The sequence below is a fragment of the Bombina bombina genome, chromosome 12 (genome assembly GCF_027579735.1).
Source record: "Bombina bombina isolate aBomBom1 chromosome 12, aBomBom1.pri, whole genome shotgun sequence".
Lineage (NCBI taxonomy): Eukaryota > Metazoa > Chordata > Amphibia > Anura > Bombinatoridae > Bombina > Bombina bombina.
The window spans coordinates 133,274,696-133,299,776 of NC_069510.1; the positions used below are offsets into that span (position 1 = coordinate 133,274,696).

Consider the following 25,081-nt stretch of genomic DNA (forward strand, 5'->3'; position numbering starts at 1 on the left):
CATCAGTATACATCTAAAATGTTGGGGTTTGGTTAGGAGTCTGAAAATCAGCACAATGTTATTAAAAAAAATAAGCAAAACTATACATTTTTACAAAACACTCCCGGATGGGCTATATAAATGGATCATCTACAAAACATTTATGCAAAGAAAAATCTAGCGTACAATGTCACTTTTATTATTTGCTTACATTTTAGCGAGGTAGTCGGTGAAATCAGCTCAATGGTGTTCCCATTAAATATTTCTGTGGGAAGTACTCAGTGTATGTTTGTGTGTGTGTATATGTATTCATGTATTTAATCTGTTTTGCAGAGATATATATATATATATATATATATATATATATATATATATATATATATATATATATATATATATATATATATATATATATATATATACACATACACACACACACACACATACACACACACACACATACACACATACACACATACACACACATACACACACATACACACACACACACACGCGCGCTCTCTACCAGGAACGAACATCAGCTAGTTCTATGGCGATTTACCACCCGGAAGCAGCCTCTTTTAGACCAGTGTGCTTTTCACAAAGGAAAATTTTGCTGAAGTATATCAGTCTGATCCCGCCAATTAAGGTCAGTCCAGCCCCAAAATACCAGGCAATTCTCCTCTGAACAAGGAACATGACAACCCCAGAGGCTGCTTCCGGGTGGTAAATTGCCATAGAGCTGTTGTTCGTACCTGGTAGAGCGCTTCTCTCTTTGTATGCAAATTAATATGACCCTGGGGAAGTCTCCATATGGGTGATGGGGGAAACCAGACGTGGACTCCTTGCCCAGTGTGCTTAGAGGAATGTGGCTGCACCTCACTGACGAGGCCCATAGGAGGCCGAAACGATCGTCTGGGGTTGTCATGTTCCTTGTTCAGAGGAGAATTGCCTGGTATTTCAGGGCTGGACTGACCTTAATTGGTGGGATCAGACTGATATACTTCAGGAAAGTCTTCTTCTGTGAAAAGCACACTGGTCTAAAAGAGGCTGCTTCCGGGTGGTAAATCGCCATAGAACAAGCCACTGAGCTGTTGTTCGTTCCTGGTAGAGCGCTTCTCTCTTCGTATGCGTATATATATATATATATATATTTAATTTTATTTGAAAGTTAACTTATGGCTGCTTCAGATATAATATCATATAATTATATAAAGTGTAAATAGCAATATTATATCAAGCCCTGTACCTGAGGATGCTCCTTTAGGCATATAATATTATAAATATGCTATTAATGAATCATTGTACTCTTATAAATGACTCTCTTAATACAACAAAGGCATTAAAGGGATCCAGCACCCTGGATAGTGCTTGCTTATTGATTGCTACATTTAGCCACCAATAAGCAAGTGTAACCCAGGTTCTGAAACAAAAATGGGCCAGCTCCTAAGTTTTACATTCCTGCTTTTTAAATAATGATAGCAAGAGAGAATAAATATTGATAATAGGAGTAAATTCGAAAGTTGCTTAAAATTGCTGCTCTATCTGAATCATGAAATAAAGAAATTTGGGTTTAGTGTCCCTTTAATGTGTAAATTGAAGTATATGAGACCATTATGTTGTTTCAACTAAATCTCTCATTGAATTATGTAAATTAGAAGAAGCACAAAACTACAGTATGTTTTATTGCATAGTGTTTCTTCTATAAGATACGACGAGTCCACGGATTCATCCTTTACTTGTGGGATATTATCCTCCTGCTAACAGGAAGTGGCAAAGAGCACCACAGCAGAGCTGTCTATATAGCTCCTCCCTTGACTCCACCCCCCCATTCATTCTCTTTGTCTACTCTAAGTACTAGGAAGGGTAAAGTGAAAGAGGTGATTAAAATTAGCAGCAAAGAATTCAGGTTTTGCCATTTTAGCGCGTAGAGCATTATGGCTTAAAGGGACAGTCTACACCAGAATTTTTATTGTTTTAAAAGATAGATAATCCCTTTATTACCCATTTCCCAGTTTTGCATAACCAACACAGCTATAATAATACACTTTTAACCTCTGTGATTATCTTGTATCTAAGCCTCTGCAAACTGCCCCTTTTTTCAGTTCTTTTGACAGACTTGCAGTCTAGCCAATCAGTGCCTGCTCCCAGATATATTCACGTGCACGAGCACAGTGTTATCTATATGAAATATGTGAACTAACACCCTCTAGTGATGAAAAACTGTTAAAATGCAATCTGAAAGAGGTGGGCTTCAAGGTCTAAGAAATTAGCATATGAACCTCCTAGGTTAAGCTTTCAACTAAGAATACCAAGAGAACAAAGCAAAATTGGTGATAAAAGTAAATTGGAAAATTGTTTTAAAATTACATGCTCTATCTGAATCATGAAAGTTTATTTTGGCCTAGACTGTCCCTTTTAAGTTCTGGTCTGCTGATGTGTCATCAAAATCTAAGCTTTTAGCTATTCCTTTCAAGGGTAAGACCCTATTCGGGCCTGAACTGAAAGAGATCATTTCCGACATCACTGGAGGAAAAGAACATGCCCTTCCTCAGGGTAAGTCAAATAAGATGAGGACCAAACAAAATAATTTTCGTTCCTTTCGAAACTTCAAAGGTGGTCCCTTTACCTCCTCCCCTGCCGCAAAGCAGGAGGGGAATTTTGCTCAATCCAAGTCAGTCTGGAGACCTAACCAGACCTGGAATAAGGGTAAACAGGCCAAGAAGCCCGCTGCTGCCACCAAGACAGCATGAAGGGGCAGCCCCCGATCCGGACCGAAACTAGTAGGGGGCAGACTTTCTCTCTTTGCTCAGGCCTGGGCAAGAGATGTTCAAGACTCCTGGGCTTTAGAAATCGTGACCCAAGGGTATTTTCTAGACTTCAAAGATTCTCCTCCAAGGGGGAGATTTCATCTTTCACGGTCGTCTGTAAACCAGACAAAAAGAGAGGCGTTCTTACACTGTGTAGAAGACCTATATACTATGGGGGTTATCTGCCCAGTTCCAAAAGCAGAACAGGGGCAGGGGTTTTACTCCAATCTGTTCGTGGTTCCCAAAAAAGAGGAAACCTTCAGACCGATTTTAGATCTCAAGATCCTAAACAAATTTCTCAGAGTCCCATCCTTCAAGATGGAGACCATTCGGACTATTTTACCAATGATCCAGGAGGGTCAATATATGACCACCGTGGATTTGAAGGATGCGTATCTTCACATTCCTATCCACAAAGATCACCGGTTCCTCAGGTTCGCCTTTCTGGACAAGCATTACCAGTTTGTGGCTCTTCCCTTCGGGTTGGCCACAGCTCCCAGAAAAGTGCTAGGGTCCCTTCTGGCGGTTCTAAGGCCACGGGGCATAGCAGTGGCGCCTTAGCTGGACGATATCTTAATTCAGGCGTCAACTTACCAACTAGTCAAATCTCACATGGACATCGTGTTGGCTTTTCTAAGATCTCACGGGTGGAAGGTGAACGTAAAACAGAGTTCACTTATCCCTCTCACATGAGTTCCATTCCTGGGAACTCTGATAGATTCGGTGAACATGAAAATTTTTCTGACGGAGGTCAGAAAATCAAAGATTTTAACCACCTGCAGAGCACTTCATTCCATTCCTCGGCCGTCAGTGGCTCAATGTATGGAGGTAATTGGACTAATGGTAGCGGCAATAGACATAGTTCCATTTGCTCACTTGCATCTCAGACCACTGCAACTATGCATGCTCAAACAGTGGAATGGGGATTATGCAAATTTATCTCCTCAGATAAATCTGGATCAAGAGACCAGAGAGACTCTTCTTTGGTGGTTGTCACAGTATCATCTGTCCCAGGGAATGTGTTTCCGCAGGCCACCATGGGTCATAGTGACGACGGACGCCAGCCTATTGGGCTGGGGTGCAGTCTGGAATTCCCTGAAAGCACAGGGTGTGTGGACTCAGGAGCAGGCTCTCCTTCCAATAAATATTCTAGAACTGAGAGCGATATTCAACGCGCTTCAGGCGTGGCCTCAGCTGGCTTCGGTCAGATTCATAAGATTCCAGTCGGACAATATCACAACTGTAGCATATATCAATCATCAAGGGGGAACAAAGAGTTCTCTAGCGATGATAGAGGTTTCCAAAATAATTCGATGAGCAGAGACTCACTCTTGCCATCTATCAGCAATCTATATCCCAGGAGTGGAGAACTGGGAAGCGGATTTTCTAAGTCGTCAGACTTTTCATCCGGGGGAGTGGGAACTCCATCCGGAGGTGTTTGCACAATTGATTCATCAATGGGGCACACCAGAATTGGATCTGATGGCATCTCGTCAGAATGCCAAACTTCCTTGTTACGGGTCCAGATCAAGGGATCCCCAAGCAGTACTGATAGATGCTCTAGCAGTACCTTGGTCGTTCAATCTGGCTTATGTGTTTCCGCCATTTCCTCTCCTTCCTCTTCTGATTGCCAGAATCAAACAGGAGAGGGCTTCGGTGATTTTGATAGCACCTGCGTGGTCGTGCAGGACTTGGTATGCAGACCTGGTGGAAATGTCATCTCTACCACCATGGACACTGCCTCTGAGACAGGACCTTCTCATTCAAGGTCCGTTCCAGCATCCAAATCTAGTTTCTCTGCGGCTGACTGCCTGGAGATTGAACGCTTGATTTTATCTAAGCGGGGATTCTCTGAGTTGGTCATAGATACCTTGATTCAGGCTCGAAAGCCTGTCACTAGGAAAATTTATCATAAGGTATGGCGTAAATATCTTTATTGGTGCGAATCCAAAGGCTACTCATGGAGTAAGATTAGTATTCCTAGGATTTTGTCCTTTCTCCAAGAAGGATTGGAGAAGAGGTTTTCAGCTAGTTCCTTAAAGGGACAGATATCTGCTTTATCAATTTTACTGTACAAGCGTCTGGCTGATGTTCCAGACGTTCAGTCGTTTTGTCAGGCTTTGGTTAGAATCAAGCCTGTGTTTAAACCTATTGCTCCACTTTGGAGCTTGAATTTAGTTCTTAAAGTTCTTCAAGGGGTTCCGTTTAAACCTATGCATTCCATAGATATTAAGCTTCTATCTTGGAAAGTTCTGTTTTTAGTTGCTATCTCTTCGGCTCGAAGAGTTTCTGAACTATCTGCATTGCAATGCAACTCGCCTTATCTTGTTTTGCGTACCAAACCTGGATTCCTTCCTAAGGTTGTTACTAATAAGAATATTAATCAGGAAATTGTTGTTCCTTCCCTGTGTCCTAATCCTTCCTCTAAGAAGGAGCATCTGTTGCACAACTTGTACGTGGTTCGTGCTTTGAAGTTTTACTTGCAAGCAACCAAAGATTTCCGTCAAACATCTTCTCTGTTTCTTGTCTATTCTGGAAGACTTAGAGGTCAAAAAGCTACGGCTACCTCTCTTTTTGGCAGAAAAGCATCATCCGTTTGGCATATGAGACTGCTGGACAGCAGCCTCCTGAAAGGATTACAGCTCACTCTACTAGAGCGGAGGCTTCCACATGGGCTTTTAAAAATGATGCTTCTGTTGAACAGATTTGTAAGGCTGCGACTTGGTCTTCACTTCATACCTTTTCCAAATTTTACAAATTTTATACTTTTGCTTCTTCGGAGGCTATTTTTGGGAGAAAAGTTCTTCAAGCAGTGGTGCCTTCTGTTTAGGCATCTGTCTTGTCCCTCCCGTTCATCCGTGTCCTGTAGCTTTGGTATTGTATCCCACAAGTAAAGGATGAATCCGTGGACTCGTCATATCTTATAGAAGAAAAGTAAATTTATGCTTACCTGATAAATTGATTTCTTCTATGATACGACGAGTCCACAGCCCGCCCTGTCAATTTAAGACGGATTATATTTTTTTGATTTAAAACTTCAGTCACCTCTGCACCTTTTAGTTTCTCCTTTTTCTTCCTGTACCTTCGGTCGAATGACTGGGGGGTGGAGCTAAGGTAGGAGCTAAGGTAGGAGCTATATAGACAGCTCTGCTGTGGTGCTCTTTGCCACTTCCTGTTAGCAGGAGGATAATATCCCACAAGTAAAGGATGAATCCGTGGACTCGTCGTATCATAGATGAAATCAATTTATCAGGTAAGCATAAATTTACTTTTTATGTAGAATAATCTGAAAAAGTTATGTTTGAAGCAAAATACTTGGATACTTGGGTCCCTAGTTTTTGTCAAGCCCAGAGCTATTTAATTCATTTTTAAAATGTGTGTTTATATTTTCCAGTGCACAGATATCTATGTTGTTTGATGCTGCAGAAGGAGGGCCTCAGGATCATTTTACAGGCAGTAGCGGTATGTATGGAATGATGAGGAAATTAAGTCAACTTCTATAGGGAAGACATTTTCTGACTTAATCACTGAAAGTCAAGAGTTTTAGCACGTTTTTTTTTATATAGATATAGTAATGTTCTTATACAATAGATTATTTTATTTAGTGTGTGTATGTATATATATATATATATATATATATATATATATATATATATATATATATATATATATACAGGGAGTGCAGAATTATTAGGCAAATGAGTATTTTGACCACATCATCCTCTTTATGCATGTTGTCTTACTCCAAGCTGTATAGGCTCGAAAGCCTACTACCAATTAAGCATATTAGGTGATGTGCATCTCTGTAATGAGAAGGGGTGTGGTCTAATGACATCAACACCCTATATCAGGTGTGCATAATTATTAGGCAACTTCCTTTCCTTTGGCAAAATGGGTCAAAAGAAGGACTTGACAGGCTCAGAAAAGTCAAAAATAGTGAGATATCTTGCAGAGGGATGCAGCACTCTTAAAATTGCAAAGCTTCTGAAGCGTGATCATCGAACAATCAAGCGTTTCATTCAAAATAGTCAACAGGGTCGCAAGAAGCGTGTGGAAAAACCAAGGCGCAAAATAACTGCCCATGAACTGAGAAAAGTCAAGCGTGCAGCTGCCAAGATGCCACTTGCCACCAGTTTGGCCATATTTCAGAGCTGCAACATCACTGGAGTGCCCAAAAGCACAAGGTGTGCAATACTCAGAGACATGGCCAAGGTAAGAAAGGCTGAAAGACGACCACCACTGAACAAGACACACAAGCTGAAACGTCAAGACTGGGCCAAGAAATATCTCAAGACTGATTTTTCTAAGGTTTTATGGACTGATGAAATGAGAGTGAGTCTTGATGGGCCAGATGGATGGGCCCGTGGCTGGATTGGTAAAGGGCAGAGAGCTCCAGTCCAACTCAGACGCCAGCAAGGTGGAGGTGGAGTACTGGTTTGGGCTGGTATCATCAAAGATGAGCTTGTGGGGCCTTTTTGGGTTGAGGATGGAGTCAAGCTCAACTCCCAGTCCTACTGCCAGTTTCTGGAAGACACCTTCTTCAAGCAGTGGTACAGGAAGAAGTCTGCATCCTTCAAGAAAAACATGATTTTCATGCAGGACAATGCTCCATCACACGCGTCCAAGTACTCCACAGCGTGGCTGGCAAGAAAGGGTATAAAAGAAGAAAATCTAATGACATGGCCTCCTTGTTCACCTGATCTGAACCCCATTGAGAACCTGTGGTCCATCATCAAATGTGAGATTTACAAGGAGGGAAAACAGTACACCTCTCTGAACAGTGTCTGGGAGGCTGTGGTTGCTGCTGCACGCAATGTTGATGGTGAACAGATCAAAACACTGACAGAATCCATGGATGGCAGGCTTTTGAGTGTCCTTGCAAAGAAAGGTGGCTATATTGGTCACTGATTTGTTTTTGTTTTGTTTTTGAATGTCAGAAATGTATATTTGTGAATGTTGAGATGTTATATTGGTTTCACTGGTAAAAATAAATAATTTAAATGGGTATATATTTGTTTTTTGTTAAGTTGCCTAATAATTATGCACAGTAATAGTCACCTGCACACACAGATATCCCCCTAAAATAGCTATAACTAAAAACAAACTAAAAACTACTTCCAAAACTATTCAGCTTTGATATTAATGAGTTTTTTGGGTTCATTGAGAACATGGTTGTTGTTCAATAATAAAATTAATCCTCAAAAATACAACTTGCCTAATAATTCTGCACTCCCTGTATATATATATATATATATATATATATATATATAGTAAAGATCCACACTCACTGGACGAGTGTCAAATGTCTGAAGAAGGTCCATTGTTGTTCTGAAACATCACTATAATAAATATCACAATTGACACAAGTCCAGTGAGTGCGGATATTTACTATATTGGATACTATTTATTTTTCCTGCCAGTTGCTGTTTCTTTTGAGATGTGAGTGCAAATCCACCCTGACTGTTTATCTATCTATCTATCTATCTATCTATCGTATACACACATTATAGCCCTTTCCATTCACATACCTTATCATATACCATATCATTTTTAACACTTATAAAAAGTTTTAATATTTCTATGAATAATAATTATTAGAAAGTGTATATGTGAGTGTAACACTTTATTTTAATGTATTAAGGTTGTGTTTGATGCACATTTATTTTTAGCCCTAACCCTTTACGTGAGGTCTTCAGTCACACTAACCCGCCGAGCGCTAATTTAGATAACGTTAGCGCGCCACTTGTAATCTTGTGCTCTATAGATAATAAATAAATATATACACCCATCACTATAGTTTACTGGTTAGGGGTTATAATTTACTACCCCAGAGGGGAAAATAGTTAAGCTTTTTCTCGCCTGTTGCCATTTCTTACTTCTCAGGAAAGTTTGAATACATACATGCCACACTATGTGAATCTGCCCTCCATGAGACAACCACCTGAAGGTTCTGTGAAATAAACAATCTTCAGCAAAAACAGGAACCAGTCAGGATTTCTTCAAAAACAGGGGTCAAATTTATTGACGTTTCGGGGATTAAGGGGAATATGTTCTGAGGAAGGGGAGGTTTACTCCCCGAAACGTCAATAAATTTGACCCCTGTTTTTGAAGGAATCCTGTCTGGTTCCTGTTTTTGCTGAAGATTATATATATATATATATATATATATATATATATATATATATATATATATATATATATATATATATATATATATATATATATATATATATATATATATATATATATATATATATATATATATATATATATATATATATATATATATATATATATATATATATATATACATATACATATATACATACAATCAAAATATGTTTAATATTTTGTAAGTTAAAAGATGTATTACAAAATACAATAAGCATAGAGAAATAGTTGAGTGTAAAAAAGGGTTAAGGAAGTCTTGTTGTCCTCAACTTACAGAGAGTTGCATATTAGGTTGTTGTATACTCATACCTAATGCCAAGTCTAATTTCAAAATGGAGAGGTAAAATAATGTTACGTGTAAAATGTAGTAATTTGACTGAGGATTTGTATGTCTGTTAAAATTAAAAAGTTCTGGCCAAAGATCTCTTATTGGCTCTAAAGTGAAGAATCAGAAGTGTTACATTTAGTAGTGTTGGTGTGGAGAAATTATTCTAAAAGCATCTTAAAGTTCCCCTAATCTTGCCCAAATGCTAAATAAATGATTTGATATATTGATTATTAAACAATTTGAGACAGATGTTACCTCAGAGAAAGAGGTTGAGATATTTTTTAAGAAATGGAAAATGTTTAATAAAACTGAAAAGATTGAAATACAAAAACCAATTTTGCACCCAATTTTTTACCTCTCCATTTTTGAGAGAATATAATATAATGTGAGGGGATATAATATAAAAAGAGCAATAACAAAGTATACTAACCAGATATATGTATCTTATTAAAGCTTATCTGTGTTAAAATGCTATATTTATGCACATATATCCTGATATGCCGTGTAGTTATACTGGTTCTTGTTTTAATTTCTTTTTTTCTTTACTGTACTGAGCCAGCAATAATAAAAGTTACTTAATTTTTTCTCTTCATTGTCCTGTATAAAGTTTAAACAAAGATTAAAAAAAAATTGTTTGACAGGAGCCAGTGTTGGCCCTCTCCATTTCATTAGAAGCCTAATAACTGGAGTTCCAGAGTTCATAGTAACATTTGGGAAGAACTAGGACTCTTTGTGATTGGTGATCTACATTAATCTAATTATATTCTTTTATACACTGAGATAGTATGTCAAATGCAGGTTCCTAAAATATATCAATTTGAACTTATAAGGATCTATTCTCTTCTGTGTGTGTTTGGGGTTTTCCTAGCACTGACTCCGGAAACCTCTCCTCTTGGGAGGTCATGTGGAAAAATGGGACCCAATTATTTAAATCTTTCATTCCATTATATTTCTTTGCTTAATTGTCCGAAAGGTGTAAAATCTCATTAAATCTACCAATGAGCAAAAAAGCTGTTCACTGTGTTACGCTCTAATGAGCTTTATTTTAAAAATTTTAGTCAGGTCCCCCATGCTTTTTCATCACATTTTCCCAGATAAATCTCAAAAGTGTTGGAGAAAGTGTGATTTTATGTTTGGTGGGAATGCCCCATTATTAGGCCTTGTGGGAGCAGGTCTTCAGAGTGTGTTCCTTTGGTTGTACTCCTAATTTAGTTCCTAATATATATATATATATATATATCCTTGTTTCACCACAATCTAGGTGGGCTAAGATTGAAACAAAGGTCTATCAGTAATTCTCTTAGCATGCAAATTAGCCCTGGCGAGAACTTGGTTACGAGAGAAATCTCCTGGTTGGCTTCAAGTATTAGGTAGGTATTAGGAGAATGGAAGAATTTGTTTACACCTCATTAGGTACTATTGATACATATATAATGATTTGGACACAGTGGGATACCTTCTTTAAAGAGAACACAAATGATCAGTAGATCTCCAATCCCCTGCAGAGAGATTTTCTACTTGTTTGTTCCTTTTATTTTTTAAGTTTCCAACTTTATTAAGCAGAATGTACATATTACAAAATATAAGAAGACCTAAAAATCAAACCGCAAACCACAAGTATAAAAAGGCATTGAATATAAAATCTTTATCAAGTCACTAATGCCAATGATTGTGCCTTTTTATCTTTTGCCTTCTGGGCAAAGTGTTTTACGTTATTTTAAACAATCCAGATATTGTTCATATTGAGTAAGAAACAAACATTTTACGTGTTATACAAAAAAACAAAGACAAAACAGTTGCCTCTATGGATAATCAGGTGTAGTGGGCAAACTTACAGAATAGATCATTTATAGTTGACAAATGATACATGTATATAAACATTCAAGTGTTCCTATTATAATGGACACGGGGGAGGGGGCTGATAGACGAAGGGAGAAGGTGAAATTTAGCAGATGCCTTTCCCAGTTTTTCTTCCCCTTGCTTTCTTTCTCCCTAAGATGCAATCGTCTCTATCGGCTTTGGTCTTTCAAATTTACTTTTGAATATATCATTTAATTTAACTTAGCGACATAGTAAACATTAGTGAAGGTATACTCTAATAATATATCATATATGTTAAACTAATATCAGTTTCTTGACATAATGTCCTTTCTTTATAAAAATCTCCAAAGCAAACATATCAACAATGTGTCCATTATGTTTATCATTTTATCAGATACAAAGGTACTTTAAAGTGTTATGGCTACTAGCATTTGATATTTATCAGTTGAATGGACACCTTATCTGTCCTTGATTTGATTTTAAACTGTTACTGGCTCAGTATTCACCCATTTCTTATTGTGTCCTGTTGATAACTCGTAGACCCTTTTCTTATACTCACACATTTATTTTGAGAACTAGTAAGATATTACAATTGCCTTTCTAATGATTATGATACAATTATTTGAGTTTGTGAAATCTAATCGCACTGTTTATTATATATTTTTGTGCTTGTTATTGTATACTTTGTAAACCTCAATAAAGATATATTTAAGGGAAAAAAAGATTTAAAGGGACAGTCAACTCCAATATTTGTATTGTTTAAAAATATAGATAATCCCTTTATTACCCATTCCCCAGTTTAGCACAACCAAGATGGTTATATTAATATACATTCAACCTCTGTGATTACCTTGTATCTAAGCCTCTTTTGACAGAACCTTGATCACATGACTGTTTATTATCTGTTTATTAAGATCGGTGAGGTAGCTCAGTTGGTAAATGCCCTGACTACAAAAAGCCTGTTTAAAAGATCCAAGGTCACAGGTTCAAATCCCGGCAGGGCCGACTCAGCCCTTTGTCCTTCCGAGATCGATAAAATGAGTACCATTAAATTGGGTAATAATAACAACTATTACTATTCAGCTGCCGATTTGGTTAATTCCGAGAGCGAGCGCTTTGAGTATCACTGAGAGAAATCTCCACAACCAATGGAGCGTGAGTACAATGTTATTTATATGGCCCACATGAACTAGCAGTCTCCTGTTATGAAAAGCTAATAAAAATGTTATAAGAGGCTGTCTGTAGTGGCTTAGAAACAGGCAGAAATGTAAAGGTTTAAATGTTATAAGGTATATTAATATCAATGTTGGTTGTGCAAAGCTGACAAATGGGTAGTAAAGGCATTATATATCTTTTTAAACAATAACAATTTTGGTGTTGACTGTCCCTTTAATTACATATGTATATTTCTCCTCCAGAATAGTAAGTTTGGATATGCTATCTTTAACATGTAACCACAAACACGGATTTATTTTGAGTAGCACCTCAAGTGACATTTTCATAATGTTTTTTTTGTTTTATCTAAGAGGGCATTTCAAAAATGACTGTAACCACTACTAAGATAGATGGATTTCTGTTGCTAGAAACAATTTATAACATTGAGATTTTAATTTATAAGAAGGTTTTCAGAGGGTACCAAGGCACAGGATTTGAAACCATTCTATGAAATGAAGTATTGTATAGCCAGTTGTAAAGTTAAATTTCCACCCCTGCATACCCTTAAACCATACAGTGTCTCACTGCCCACTGTGTATTGTTAATAATTCTTATTTGTTAAAGGGGATTGCCACTATCTGCATTCATTTTGTATATATATATATTTTCTCTTTAAGGTTTTGGCAGTTACATTAATAATAGACTGTCTGTGAACAGGGCCCACACAATGAAGGATTTTGAGATGGTGAGTTCAGTTTAATAAATAAGATAACTGTATTCATTTGCTGTTGTAAGGAGAAGGTGTAAGACTATAGAGAGTATGTTACACAACGATTATTATTATTATTATCAGGGGGCAATCATAAGCTGTGTGTTTTAAAGGGATCAGATATTTTGTTAAGGTAAATGGGCTCTTAAAATTAGTTGTAGGTTTTGGTAAATCTAATCTCAAGAATATCAATTATAGGTACATATGTTAAACAAACAAGTTTAGTGTTTCTGAGATTAAAGGGAGAGTTCACCGAAAAAACGTACTCCCATTTATGTTATTTCCATTGATCCATTTTACCTGCTGGAGTGTAATAAATTGTTTACAAGTAGATCCTTTACCCCTATTTTGGCATTTGAAATTGCTGATTTAGCTTGTGGTATCCCAACCTATACGGAAAGTTTGGATCTGGAGTCTCGGCTATTCAATAGCCTAAGTAAACTCAGCCAGCAGAAGAAATTACACTCTCAGTGGGGTGCAGGATAGTTAAGTAATAAAATGATAATTTTCCATTGTTCTCTCTATGTATTGAGCTTTAGTTTTTTAGACAAAATATAAGATAAGGAAGCAAGTGTGTGTAGTGTGGGTACACAAAGTGATAACATAATAAGATATGATATTACCTGATGCTCAGCCCATTGTAAAAGCACAAAACCAGCTAATTCATATAGACAAATAAACCTGAAAATGAAATTTCTCCTACATTTTATACTCTGCAGCTGGTATAAGTCATTGAAATACATTAATATAAAACAATTTTACAGTGTACTGTACCTTTAAAGTAACACTAAAGTCAAAATTAAACTTTCATGATTTAGATAGAGCAGCAATTTTAAACAACTTTCCATATCACTTCCATTATCAGAATTTTCACATTCTTTTTATGTGCACACTTTATGAGGCATTAGCTCCTTCTGAGCATTTGCAAATATTCACAGTTTATACATATATGCATTTTGTGATTGACAGACGTCACGTGATGCAAGGGGTCGGAAAATAGAAACAACTGAAATTTGTCTTTTTTATTATGTGTTAGTTAATTATGCAGTTTTACTTATTTAATGGTCCTTTAATAATAATAATAATAATAATAATAATAATGCAGTAATAATAATAATAATAATAATAATGCAGTAATAATAATAATAATAAAAATAATGCAGTAATAATAATAATAATAATGCAGTAATAATAATAATAATGCAATAATAATAATAATAATAATAATAATGCAATAATAATAATAATAATAATGCAATAATAATAATAATAATGCAATAATAATAATAATAATGCAGTAATAATAATAATAATAATAATAATGCAGTAATAATAATAATAATAATAATAATGCAATAATAATAATAATAATAATAATGCAATAATAATAATAATAATAATAATGCAATAATAATAATAATAATAATGCAGTAATAATAATAATAATAATGCAGTAATAATAATAATAATGCAATAATAATAATAATAATGCAATAATAATAATAATAATAATGCAGTAATAATAATAATAATATCTAAACTTATTAGGCACTGACTAATTTGCTGGTAGGCTTCACTAAAGACACTCAATTGTATTAAAAATTGAAAAACAAATGACCTATATCAACTTTGTATTCATTTTCTCTTCATTTTTCAGCAAATAGCTGACTTGAAAAAAGAAAACTTCAACCTGAAGCTTCGTATTTATTTCCTGGAGGAGCAAGTCCAACAGAAGTGTGACAGCAGCAGTGAAGAATTGTACAGAATGGTATCTGAGACTTTTATTGTCTTCTTAACCATAACATATAGCATGAATACAATTACTATATTACTGTCATTGGGCCAGAAATATTATGTACCTCCCCCAACCTCCGAGAATGTCTCTAGAGATGTATCCCTTCTGATATTGGAATTAGTGAGATTTGTCCAAAATAGTTGGTCTCCAAAGTGAGGCTTTTAACCTGTTTGCCGAAATATTGCAAGCTTAGTAAAGTCAGGGATATTGAAGGTTAACGTGTTAAGAGAAAAGAAAAATAGACAAATACATTAGATTTTTGTAGGCACTTGTGAGACAGCTATCATTATTAGGAGGATAGTTTTCCACCATTCATGCGAATGTACCTAATGGTGCTTGATCTTACCTATGATGAACACTATCACAAGAAGTTATAATTATGTAACAGGTGTGTGATGTTTTTGTTTTGGGTTTTTACAGAACATTGAATTAAAAGTTGAAGTTGAAAGTTTAAAACACGACCTTCAGGAGAAACAAAACCTTCTTGTCAAAGCTTCGTAAGTTTCTTGTTGTCTATGCTTACCAAAGCTTGTAGCTACCTCCCTTTTGTTAATATATAATCCAATGGAATTTATCGCCCAGATTAAAAAATGTATTGATGCTTACAGAAAGGCTAGTGAGGTAGCTCAGTCTGTAAATTCCCTGACTATAGAAAAGCCTGTTTAAAAGATCCAAGGTCACAGGTTCAAATCCCGGCAGGGACGACTCAGCCCTTCATCCTTCCAAAGTCGATAAAATGAGTACCATTAAATTGGGTAATAATAACAACTATTACTATTCAGCTTCCGATTTGGTTAATTCCGAGAGCAAGTGCTGAAAAAGCGCTTTGAGTCCCAGTGGGAGAAAGGCGCTATATAAATACTAGTTATTATTATAAGGCTAGCACAGGTAATATAAACTGAATCATGTTCTCATCTCCTTATTTTCATATGGATATGTTAACTCAGTTCAGGGTATTTGCATTTTCACCTACAGATCACCAGGATTTTTAGCTTTAGCAAAACAAAAACTAAGTCAAGTTCATTTCAAAATAAAATCAATACATTTTCCATTGTTCCATAAATAAACCTTTTAGTGCCTTGAAGTCTCTGACCTCAATCCAGACATGTTATTTTTAGCAAAAATTTTGACCAATATAGCAGGTTTTTGTTATTATTTCTCCTGTTAAGTGTAGTCAGTCCACGGGTCATCCATTACTTATGGAATATTTCTCTTCCTAACAGGAAACTGCAAGAGAATTACCCAGCAGAGCTTGCTATATAGCTCCTCCCCTCACCTATCATACTCAGTCATTCTCTTGCAGCCTAACTAAAAAGGAAGCTGTGAGAGATCTGTGGTGTTTTTTAACTTAGTTTATATCTACAATCAAAAGTTTGTTATTTTTAAATGGCACCGGAGTGTGCTGTTTATTCTCAGGCAGCTTTAGAAGAAGAATCTGCCTGGGTTTTTTTCTATGGTCTTAGCAGAAGTAACTAAGATCCACTGGCTGTTTCTCATCTGAGGAGTGAGGTAACTTCAGAGAAGGGGAATAGCATGCAGGGCTCCCCTGCAACAAATGAGGTATGCGCAGTAATTTATTTTATGAGGAATGGAATTGACTGAGAAAATACTGCTGATACCATTGTAAAGTAAGTTCAGCCTTAAATGCAGCGATAGCGACTGGTATCAGGCTGATGTGTGTGTGTGCACTGAATGTATTTTCTAAGGAATGGAATTGACTCTGAAAATACTGTAAATACTGAAATAATGTATGAGCCTTAACTGCAGTAAAAGCAACTGGTAGCAGGCTTGTAAATAATAATACATAACTGTTAAATGTATGTTTAAAACGTTTTACTGGCTTGTTAATCGTTTTTGTGAGGTACTTGGTGATAAAACTTATTAGGGCATGATTTTTACCACATGGCCATTTTTGTTTTCTGCATAGAAACAGTTTCTGAGCTTCCCCACTGTTGTAATATGAGTGGGAGGGGCCTATTTTAGCGCTTTTTTACACAGTAAAAATCCAGTCACAATCTGTCTACTTCATCCTCCATGATCCAGATCGTCTCTAGAGAGCTCAGGGGTCTTCAAAATCCATTTTGAGGGAGGTAATCAGTCACAGTAGTCCTGTGACAGTGTATTTGACTGTGAGAAAAACGTTAATTATATAATTGTTATCCGTTTTTGGGTACTAAGGGGTTAATCATCCATTTGCTGGTGGGTGCAATCCTTTGCTAATTTAATACATTTACTGTGAAAATTTGGTTGCTATAACTATTTTTGATCATTGTTATTTCAACTGTGTTGGTTTTTCTGTGCTTCTTAAAGGCACAGTAACGTTTTTTATATTACTTGTAAATTAATTTTGAAAAGTATTTCCAAGTTTGCTAGTCTCATTGCTAGTTTGTTTAAACATGTCTGACTCAGATGAATCTCTTTGTTCACTATGTTTAAAGGCCAATGTGGAGCCCAATAGAAATTTGTGCACTCAATGTATAGATGTCACTTTAAATAAAAGTCAAACTTTATATGTTAAGAAATTATCACCAGACAACGAGGGGGAAGTTATGCCGACTAACTCTCCTCACGTGTCAGTACCTTCGCCTCCCGCTCAGGAGGTGCGTGATATTGTGGCGCCAAGTACATCAGGGCGGCCCATACAAATCACTTTGCAAGACATGGCTACTGTTATGACAGAAGTACTGTCTAAATTGCCAGAATTAAGAGGTAAGCGCGATCACTCTGGAGTTAGAACAGAGCGCACTGATAATGGTAGAGCCATGTCTGATACTGCGTCACAATTTGCAGAACATGAGGACGGAGAGCTTCATTCTGTGGGTGACGGGTCTGATCCGGGTAAACTGGATTCAGAGATTTCAAATTTTAAATTTAAGCTTGAGAACCTCCGCGTATTGCTAGGGGAGGTATTAGCGGCTCTGAATGATTGTAACACGGTTGCAATTCCAGAGAAAGTATGTAGGCTGGATAAATATTTTGCGGTACCGGTGTGTACTGACGTTTTTCCTATACCTAAAAGGCTTACAGAAATTGTTAACAAGGAGTGGGATAGACCCGGTGTGCCCTTTTCACCACCTCCTATATTTAGAAAAATGTTTCCAATAGACGCCACCACACGGGACTTATGGCAGACGGTCCCTAAGGTGGAGGGAGCAGTTTCTACTTTGGCTAAGCGCACCACTATCCCGGTGGAGGATAGCTGTGCTTTTTCAGATCCAATGGATAAAAAGTTAGAGGGTTACCTTAAGAAAATGTTTGTTCAACAAGGTTTTATATTACAACCCCTTGCATGCATTGCGCCTGTTACTGCTGCGGCGGCATTCTGGTTTGAGTCTCTGGAAGAGACCATTCGCACAGCTCCATTGGATGAAATTATGAACAAGCTTAAAACCCTTAAGCTAGCTAACTCATTTGTTTCTGATGCCGTCGTACACTTAACCAAACTTACGGCTAAGAACTCCGGATTCGCCATTCAAGCGCGCAGAGCGCTGTGGCTTAAATCCTGGTCAGCTGACGTGACTTCTAAATCCAAATTGCTTAATATTCCTTTCAAAGGGCAGACCTTATTCGGGCCCGGCTTGAAAGAAATTATTGCTGACATTACGGGAGGTAAGGGCCATGCTCTACCTCAGGACAGGGCCAAATCAAAGGCCAAACAGTCTAATTTTCGTGCCTTTCGTAACTTCAAGGCAGGAGCAGCATCAACTTCCTCCGCTCCAAAACAGGAAGGAGCTGTTGCTCGTTACAGGCAGGGCTGGAAAGTTAACCAGTCCTGGAACAGGGGCAAGCAGGCCAAGAAACCTGCTGCTGCCCCTAAGACAGCATGAAGTGAGGGCCCCCTATCCGGAAACGGATCTAGTGGGGGGCAGACTTTCTCTCTTCGCCCAGGCTTGGGCAAGAGATGTCCAGGATCCCTGGGCGTTGGAGATCATATCTCAGGGATATCTCCTGGACTTCAAAACTTCTCCTCCACGGGGGAGATTTCATCTTTCAAGGTTATCAGCAAACCAAACAAAGAGGCATTTCTACGCTGTGTACAAGACCTCTTACTAATGGGGGTAATCCACCCAGTTCCGCGGACGGAACACGGGCAGGGATTCTATTCAAATCTGTTTGTGGTTCCCAAAAAAGAGGGAACCTTCAGACCAATCTTGGACTTAAAAATCCTAAACAAATTTCTAAGAGTTCCATCATTCAAAATGGAAACTATTCGAACCATCCTTCCCATGATCCAAGAGGGTCAGTACATGACCACGGTGGACTTAAAGGATGCCTACCTTCACATACCGATTCACAAGGACCATTACCGGTATCTGAGATTTGCCTTCCTAGACAGGCATTACCAGTTTGTAGCTCTTCCCTTCGGATTAGCTACGGCCCCAAGAATCTTTACAAAAGTTCTAGGATCACTTCTGGCGGTACTAAGACCGCGAGGCATAGCGGTGACTCCGTACCTAGACGACATTCTGATACAAGCGTCAAGTTTTCAAACTGCCAAGTCTCATACAGAGATAGTTCTGGCATTTCTGAGGTCGCATGGGTGGAAGGTGAACGTGGAAAAGAGTTCTCTATTACCACTTACAAGAGTTCCCTTTCTAGGGACTCTTATAGATTCTGTAGAGATGAAAATTTACCTGACAGAGGTCAGGTTATTAAAACTTCTAAATGCTTGCCGTGTCCTTCACTCCATTCCACACCCGTCAGTAGCTCAGTGCATGGAAGTAATCGGCTTAATGGTAGCGGCAATGGACATAGTACCATTTGCGCGCCTGCATCTCAGACCGCTGCAATTGTGCATGCTAAGTCAGTGGAACGGGGATTACTCAGATTTGTCCCCCCTACTAAATCTGGATCAAAAGACCAGAGATTCTCTTCTATGGTGGCTCTCTCGGCCACATCTGTCCAAGGGGATGACCTTTCGCAGGCCAGATTGGACGATTGTAACAACAGACGCCAGCCTTCTAGGCTGGGGAGCAGTCTGGAATTCCCTGAAAGCTCAGGGATTATGGACTCAGGAGGAGCAACTCCTCCCAATAAATATTCTGGAGTTAAGAGCAATATTCAATGCTCTCCTAGCTTGGCCTCAGTTAGCAACTCTGAGGTTCATCAGATTTCAGTCGGACAACATCACGACTGTGGCTTACATCAACCATCAAGGGGGAACCAGAAGTTCCCTAGCGATGTTGGAAGTCTCAAAGATAATTCGCTGGGCAGAGTCTCACTCTTGCCACCTGTCAGCGATCTACATCCCAGGCGTGGAGAACTGGGAGGCGGATTTTCTAAGTCGCCAGACTTTTCATCCGGGAGAGTGGGAGCTCCATCCGGAGGTCTTTGCTCAACTGATTCGTCGTTGAGGCAAACCAGATCTGGATCTCATGGCGTCTCGTCAGAACGCCAAGCTTCCTTGTTACGGATCCAGGTCCAGGGACCCGGGAGCGGTGCTGATAGATGCTCTGACAGCCCCTTGGGTCTTCAACATGGCTTATGTGTTTCCACCATTCCCAATGCTTCCTCGTTTGATTGCCAAGATCAAACAGGAGAGAGCTTCAGTGATTCTGATAGCGCCTGCGTGGCCACGCAGGACCTGGTATGCAGACCTAGTGGACATGTCGTCCTGTCCACCGTGGTCTCTGCCTCTGAGACAGGACCTTCTAATTCAGGGTCCTTTCAAACATCCAAATCTAATTTCTCTGAGGCTGACTGCATGGAGATTGAACGCTTGATTCTATCAAAGCGTGGTTTCTCGGAGTCGGTTATTGATACCTTAATACAGGCTAGGAAGCCTGTTACCAGAAAAATTTACCATAAAATATGGGGTAAATATTTACGTTGGTGCGAATCCAAGAGTTACTCATGGAGTAAGGTTAGGATTCCTAGGATATTGTCCTTTCTACAAGAGGGTTTAGAAAAGGGCTTATCTACTAGTTCGTTAAAGGGACAGATTTATGCTCTGTCTATTCTTCTACACAAACGTCTGGCTGAAGTTCCAGACGTTCAGGCTTTCTGTCAGGCTTTGACTAGGATTAAGCCTGTGTTTAAGTCTGTTGCTCCGCTGTGGAGCTTAAACTTAGTTCTTAATGTTCTTCAAGGCGTTCCATTTGAACCCCTTCATTCCATTGATATCAAGTTGTTATCTTGGAAAGTTCTGTTTTTGATGGCTATTTCCTCGGCTCGAAGAGTCTCTGAGTTATCTGCCTTACATTGTGATTCTCCTTATCTGATTTTTCATTCAGACAAGGTAGTCCTGCGTACTAAACCTGGGTTCTTACCTAAGGTAGTTACTAACAGGGATATCAATCAAGAGATTGTTGTTCCATCTCTGTGTCCTAACCCTTCTTCAAAGAAGGAACGACTTTTGCATAATCTGGACGTAGTCCGTGCCCTGAAATTCTATTTGCAGGCAACTAAGGATTTTCGTCAAACTTCTTCCCTGTTTGTCGTTTACTCTGGACAGAGGAGAGGTCAAAAGGCTTCGGCTACCTTTCTCTCTTTCTGGATTCGTAGCATAATACGCTTAGCCTATGAGACTGCTGGACAGCAGCCTCCTGAAAGGATTACAGCTCATTCTACTAGAGCTGTGGCTTCCACCTGGGCCTTTAAAAATGAGGCCTCTGTTGAACAGATTTGCAAGGCTGCGACTTGGTCTTCGCTTCACACTTTTTCAAAATTTTACAAATTTGACACTTTTGCTTCCTCGGAGGCTATTTTTGGGAGAAAGGTACTTCAGGCAGTGGTTCCTTCTGTTTAATGTTCCTGCCTTGTCCCTCCCTTCATCCGTGTACTTTAGCTTTGGTATTGGTATTCCATAAGTAATGGATGACCCGTGGACTGACTACACTTAACAGGAGAAAACATAATTTATGCTTACCTGATAAATTCCTTTCTCCTGTAGTGTAGTCAGTCCACGGCCCGCCCTGTTTTTACGGCAGGTCTAAATTTTAATTAAACTCCAGTCACCACTGTACCCTATGGTTCCTCCTTTCTCGTCTGCCTTGGTCAAATGACTGAGTATGATAGGTGAGGGGAGGAGCTATATAGCAAGCTCTGCTGGGTAATTCTCTTGCAGTTTCCTGTTAGGAAGAGAAATATTCCATAAGTAATGGATGACCCGTGGACTGACTACACTACAGGAGAAAGGAATTTATCAGGTAAGCATAAATTATGTTTTTTATTATTAATTTTAGGAAAGCAGTGGAAAGCCTTGCTGGCGACAGTGGCTCCAAGATTCAGCGACTTAAAGAAGAGAGTTTGAAGCAACTGCAGGAAGTGGAAAATTTACTAAACCAGAAAATACTTTTGTTACAAAAGGTTAGTATCAGGCAAATCTGCACAACACTCTTTACTGTGCAGAACATTTGGAACAAAAATATCTATACTCAAGAAAAAAAAAAATAATGAATTGGGGAAATGCATTTTTTTAAATTTCATATTGAATGGGTTCTGTTCTTTTAGAATCTGAAGAAACGAATATCAACAGATATTAAAGTAGTGTAAGCTTTTTTTGTTATATCTGAAAGAGGATATTTTAACCCCATTAAAGTGATGGTAAACTCTCCCCTTTATAAAATCAGATCTGGAATGTAAGCGCTATTTTAGATGAAGTTTAATTCATTAGCTGTAATGAAGATGCAGTATAACTTAGTTATTAATATAGATATGAAATTCAAATACTGCATGCTCCTCCGCCCACTTCAAAAGTAAACTTTTCTGTGAGCTAACAGATTGAATTGTTGTCCAATCAGCGCTCTCCCCATATGGCACTTTTGTTGTAGCTAGAGCATTGATTGGAGAGTAATTCAATCATTTAGCTGACAGGAAAATTGACTTTTGAAGTGGGTGGTGTAACGTGGGGTATTTGAATTTCATATCTATATTAATAACTAAGTTATAGCGCATCTTCATTGCACATGATGAATAAAACCCCATCTAAAATAGCGCTTACATTCCAGATCTGATTTTTAAAAGGGGAGAGTTTACCATCACTTTAAGTGCCAACAACGACTCTGAGCCGTTGCAGAGTTTTCCACTCAGGTGCTAACGACGTCTCAGAGCCGTTGCTAGCACTCTCCCACCTTGAGGGAGATCTGGGGGCTCCCACCCGCTCCTACACCGGTGATCGGGCCTGTATGGTGACAGGCATCGCAGGGGCTTCACGTTTTGCGTGGTGAATTTGCGCGCAATGACGTGATGACATCACCGCGCAACTTTATTAACAAAATACAATAAGTATAGGGAAAGCGGGCATGCTGCTTAGAAGCCTGTATCTCAGGCATCTAAGCAGCTTCAGACCCCCAAGACCCATCATTGGAAAGGTTATCGCATAACCTTTCCAACGTTATAAGTCTTGGGGATATGTAAAGAAATTAAAAAAAAATAATTTTTTTTTAAAAAATATTAATAATTAAGAAACCCTCAAATCATCTTAGCACCCAGGTGGGAAAGTGCTTAGCACTCAAAAGGTTAAAGTGTATTTGTGAGGAAGCAGACAATCGGTCCTTAAAGATACCTACCTAGGTATCTCTTCCACAAAGAATACCATGAGAACAAGCACATTTTATATCATAAGTAACTTTTTATAAATGATATGCTCTGTCTGAATCATAAAATAAAATGTTTGTTTCATATTCTTCTAGCTGGGCAATTTACTGTAAAATAGGTGTCTTCCTTAATTTGTGTCCAGTGAATTGTACTAACTGCAGGGATTAAAGATTACATGAGCTACAAGATGGTGGCACCAGTATAAAATGCAGAGCTTTACCAGCTGGATTCTGTAATGAGATAAAGTGCACTGCTCCTATCACATGATACAACAATACACAGCTACAAGATGGCGGCACCAGTATAAAATGCAGAGCTTTACCAGCTGGATTCTGTAATAAGATAAGGTGCACTGCTCCTATCACAGGATACAACAATACACAGCTACAAGATGGCGGCACCGGTATAAAATGCAGAGCTTTACCAGCTGGATTCTGTAATGAGATAAAGTGCACTGCTCCTATCACATGATACAACAATACGTGAGCTACAAGATGGTGGCACCAGTATAAAATGCAGAGCTTTACCAGCTGTATTCTGTAATGAGATAAAGTGCACTGCTCCTATCACATGATACAATAATACACAGCTACAAGATGGCGGCACCAGTATAAAATGCAGAGCTTTACCAGCTAGATTCTGTAATGAGATAAAGTGCACTGCTCCTATCACATGATACAATAATACACAGCTACAAGATGGCGGCACCAGTATAAAATGCAGAGCTTTACCAGCTAGATTCTGTAATGAGATAAAGTGTACTGCTCCTATCACAGGATACAACAATACACAGCTACAAGATGGCGGCACCAGTATAAAATGCAGAGCTTTACCAGCTGGATTCTGTAATGAGATAAAGTGCACTGCTCCTATCACAGGATACAACAATACGTGAGCTACAAGATGGCAGTACCAGTATAAAATGCAGAGCTTTACCAGCTGGATTCTGTAATTTGATAAAGTGCACTGCTCCTATCACAGGATACAACAATACATGAGCTACAAGATGGCGGCACCAGTATAAAATGCAGAGCTTTACCAGCTGGATTCTGTAATGAGATAAAGAGCACTGCTCCTATTACAGGATACAACAATACACAGCTACAAGATGGTGGCACCAGTATAAAATGCAGAGCTTTACCAGCTGGATTCTGTAATGAGATAAAGTGCACTGCTCCTATCACAGGATACAACAATACGTGAGCTACAAGATGGCGGCACCAGTATAAAATGCAGAGCTTTACCAGCTGGATTCTCTAATGAGATAAAGTGCACTGCTCCTATCACAGGATACAACAATACGTGAGCTACAAGATGGCAGTACCAGTATAAAATGCAGAGCTTTACCAGCTGGATTCTGTATTTTGATAAAGTGCACTGCTCCTATCACAGGATACAACAATACGTGAGCTACAAGATGGCGGCACCAGTATAAAATGCAGAGCTTTACCAGCTGGATTCTGTAATGAGATAAAGTGCACTGTTCCTATCACAGGATACAACAACACATGAGCTACAAGATGGCGGCACCAGTATAAAATGCAGAGCTTTACCAGCTGGATTCTGTAATTTGATAAAGTGCACTGCTCCTATCACAGGATACAACAATACACAGCTACAAGATGGCGGCACCAGTATAAAATGCAGAGCTTTACCAGCTGGATTCTGTAATGAGATAAAGTGCACTGCTCCTATCACAGGATACAACAATACAT

General features: G+C 38.5%; 1 protein-coding gene across 2 annotated transcripts in view; it reads left to right on the forward strand.

The window, feature by feature from the left end:
• The window catches only part of CDK5RAP2 (CDK5 regulatory subunit associated protein 2), a 538,634-nt gene that overhangs the window by 16,577 nt on the left and 496,976 nt on the right, over window positions 1-25,081 (forward strand). For both annotated transcript variants that reach the window (XM_053695716.1, XM_053695717.1), the window contains exons 2-6: window positions 6,184-6,251; window positions 12,942-13,009; window positions 14,691-14,801; window positions 15,249-15,325; window positions 22,013-22,136. In XM_053695716.1, the coding sequence (XP_053551691.1) occupies window positions 6,184-6,251; window positions 12,942-13,009; window positions 14,691-14,801; window positions 15,249-15,325; window positions 22,013-22,136 (448 nt within the window). The remainder of the gene's footprint in view (window positions 1-6,183; window positions 6,252-12,941; window positions 13,010-14,690; window positions 14,802-15,248; window positions 15,326-22,012; window positions 22,137-25,081) is intronic.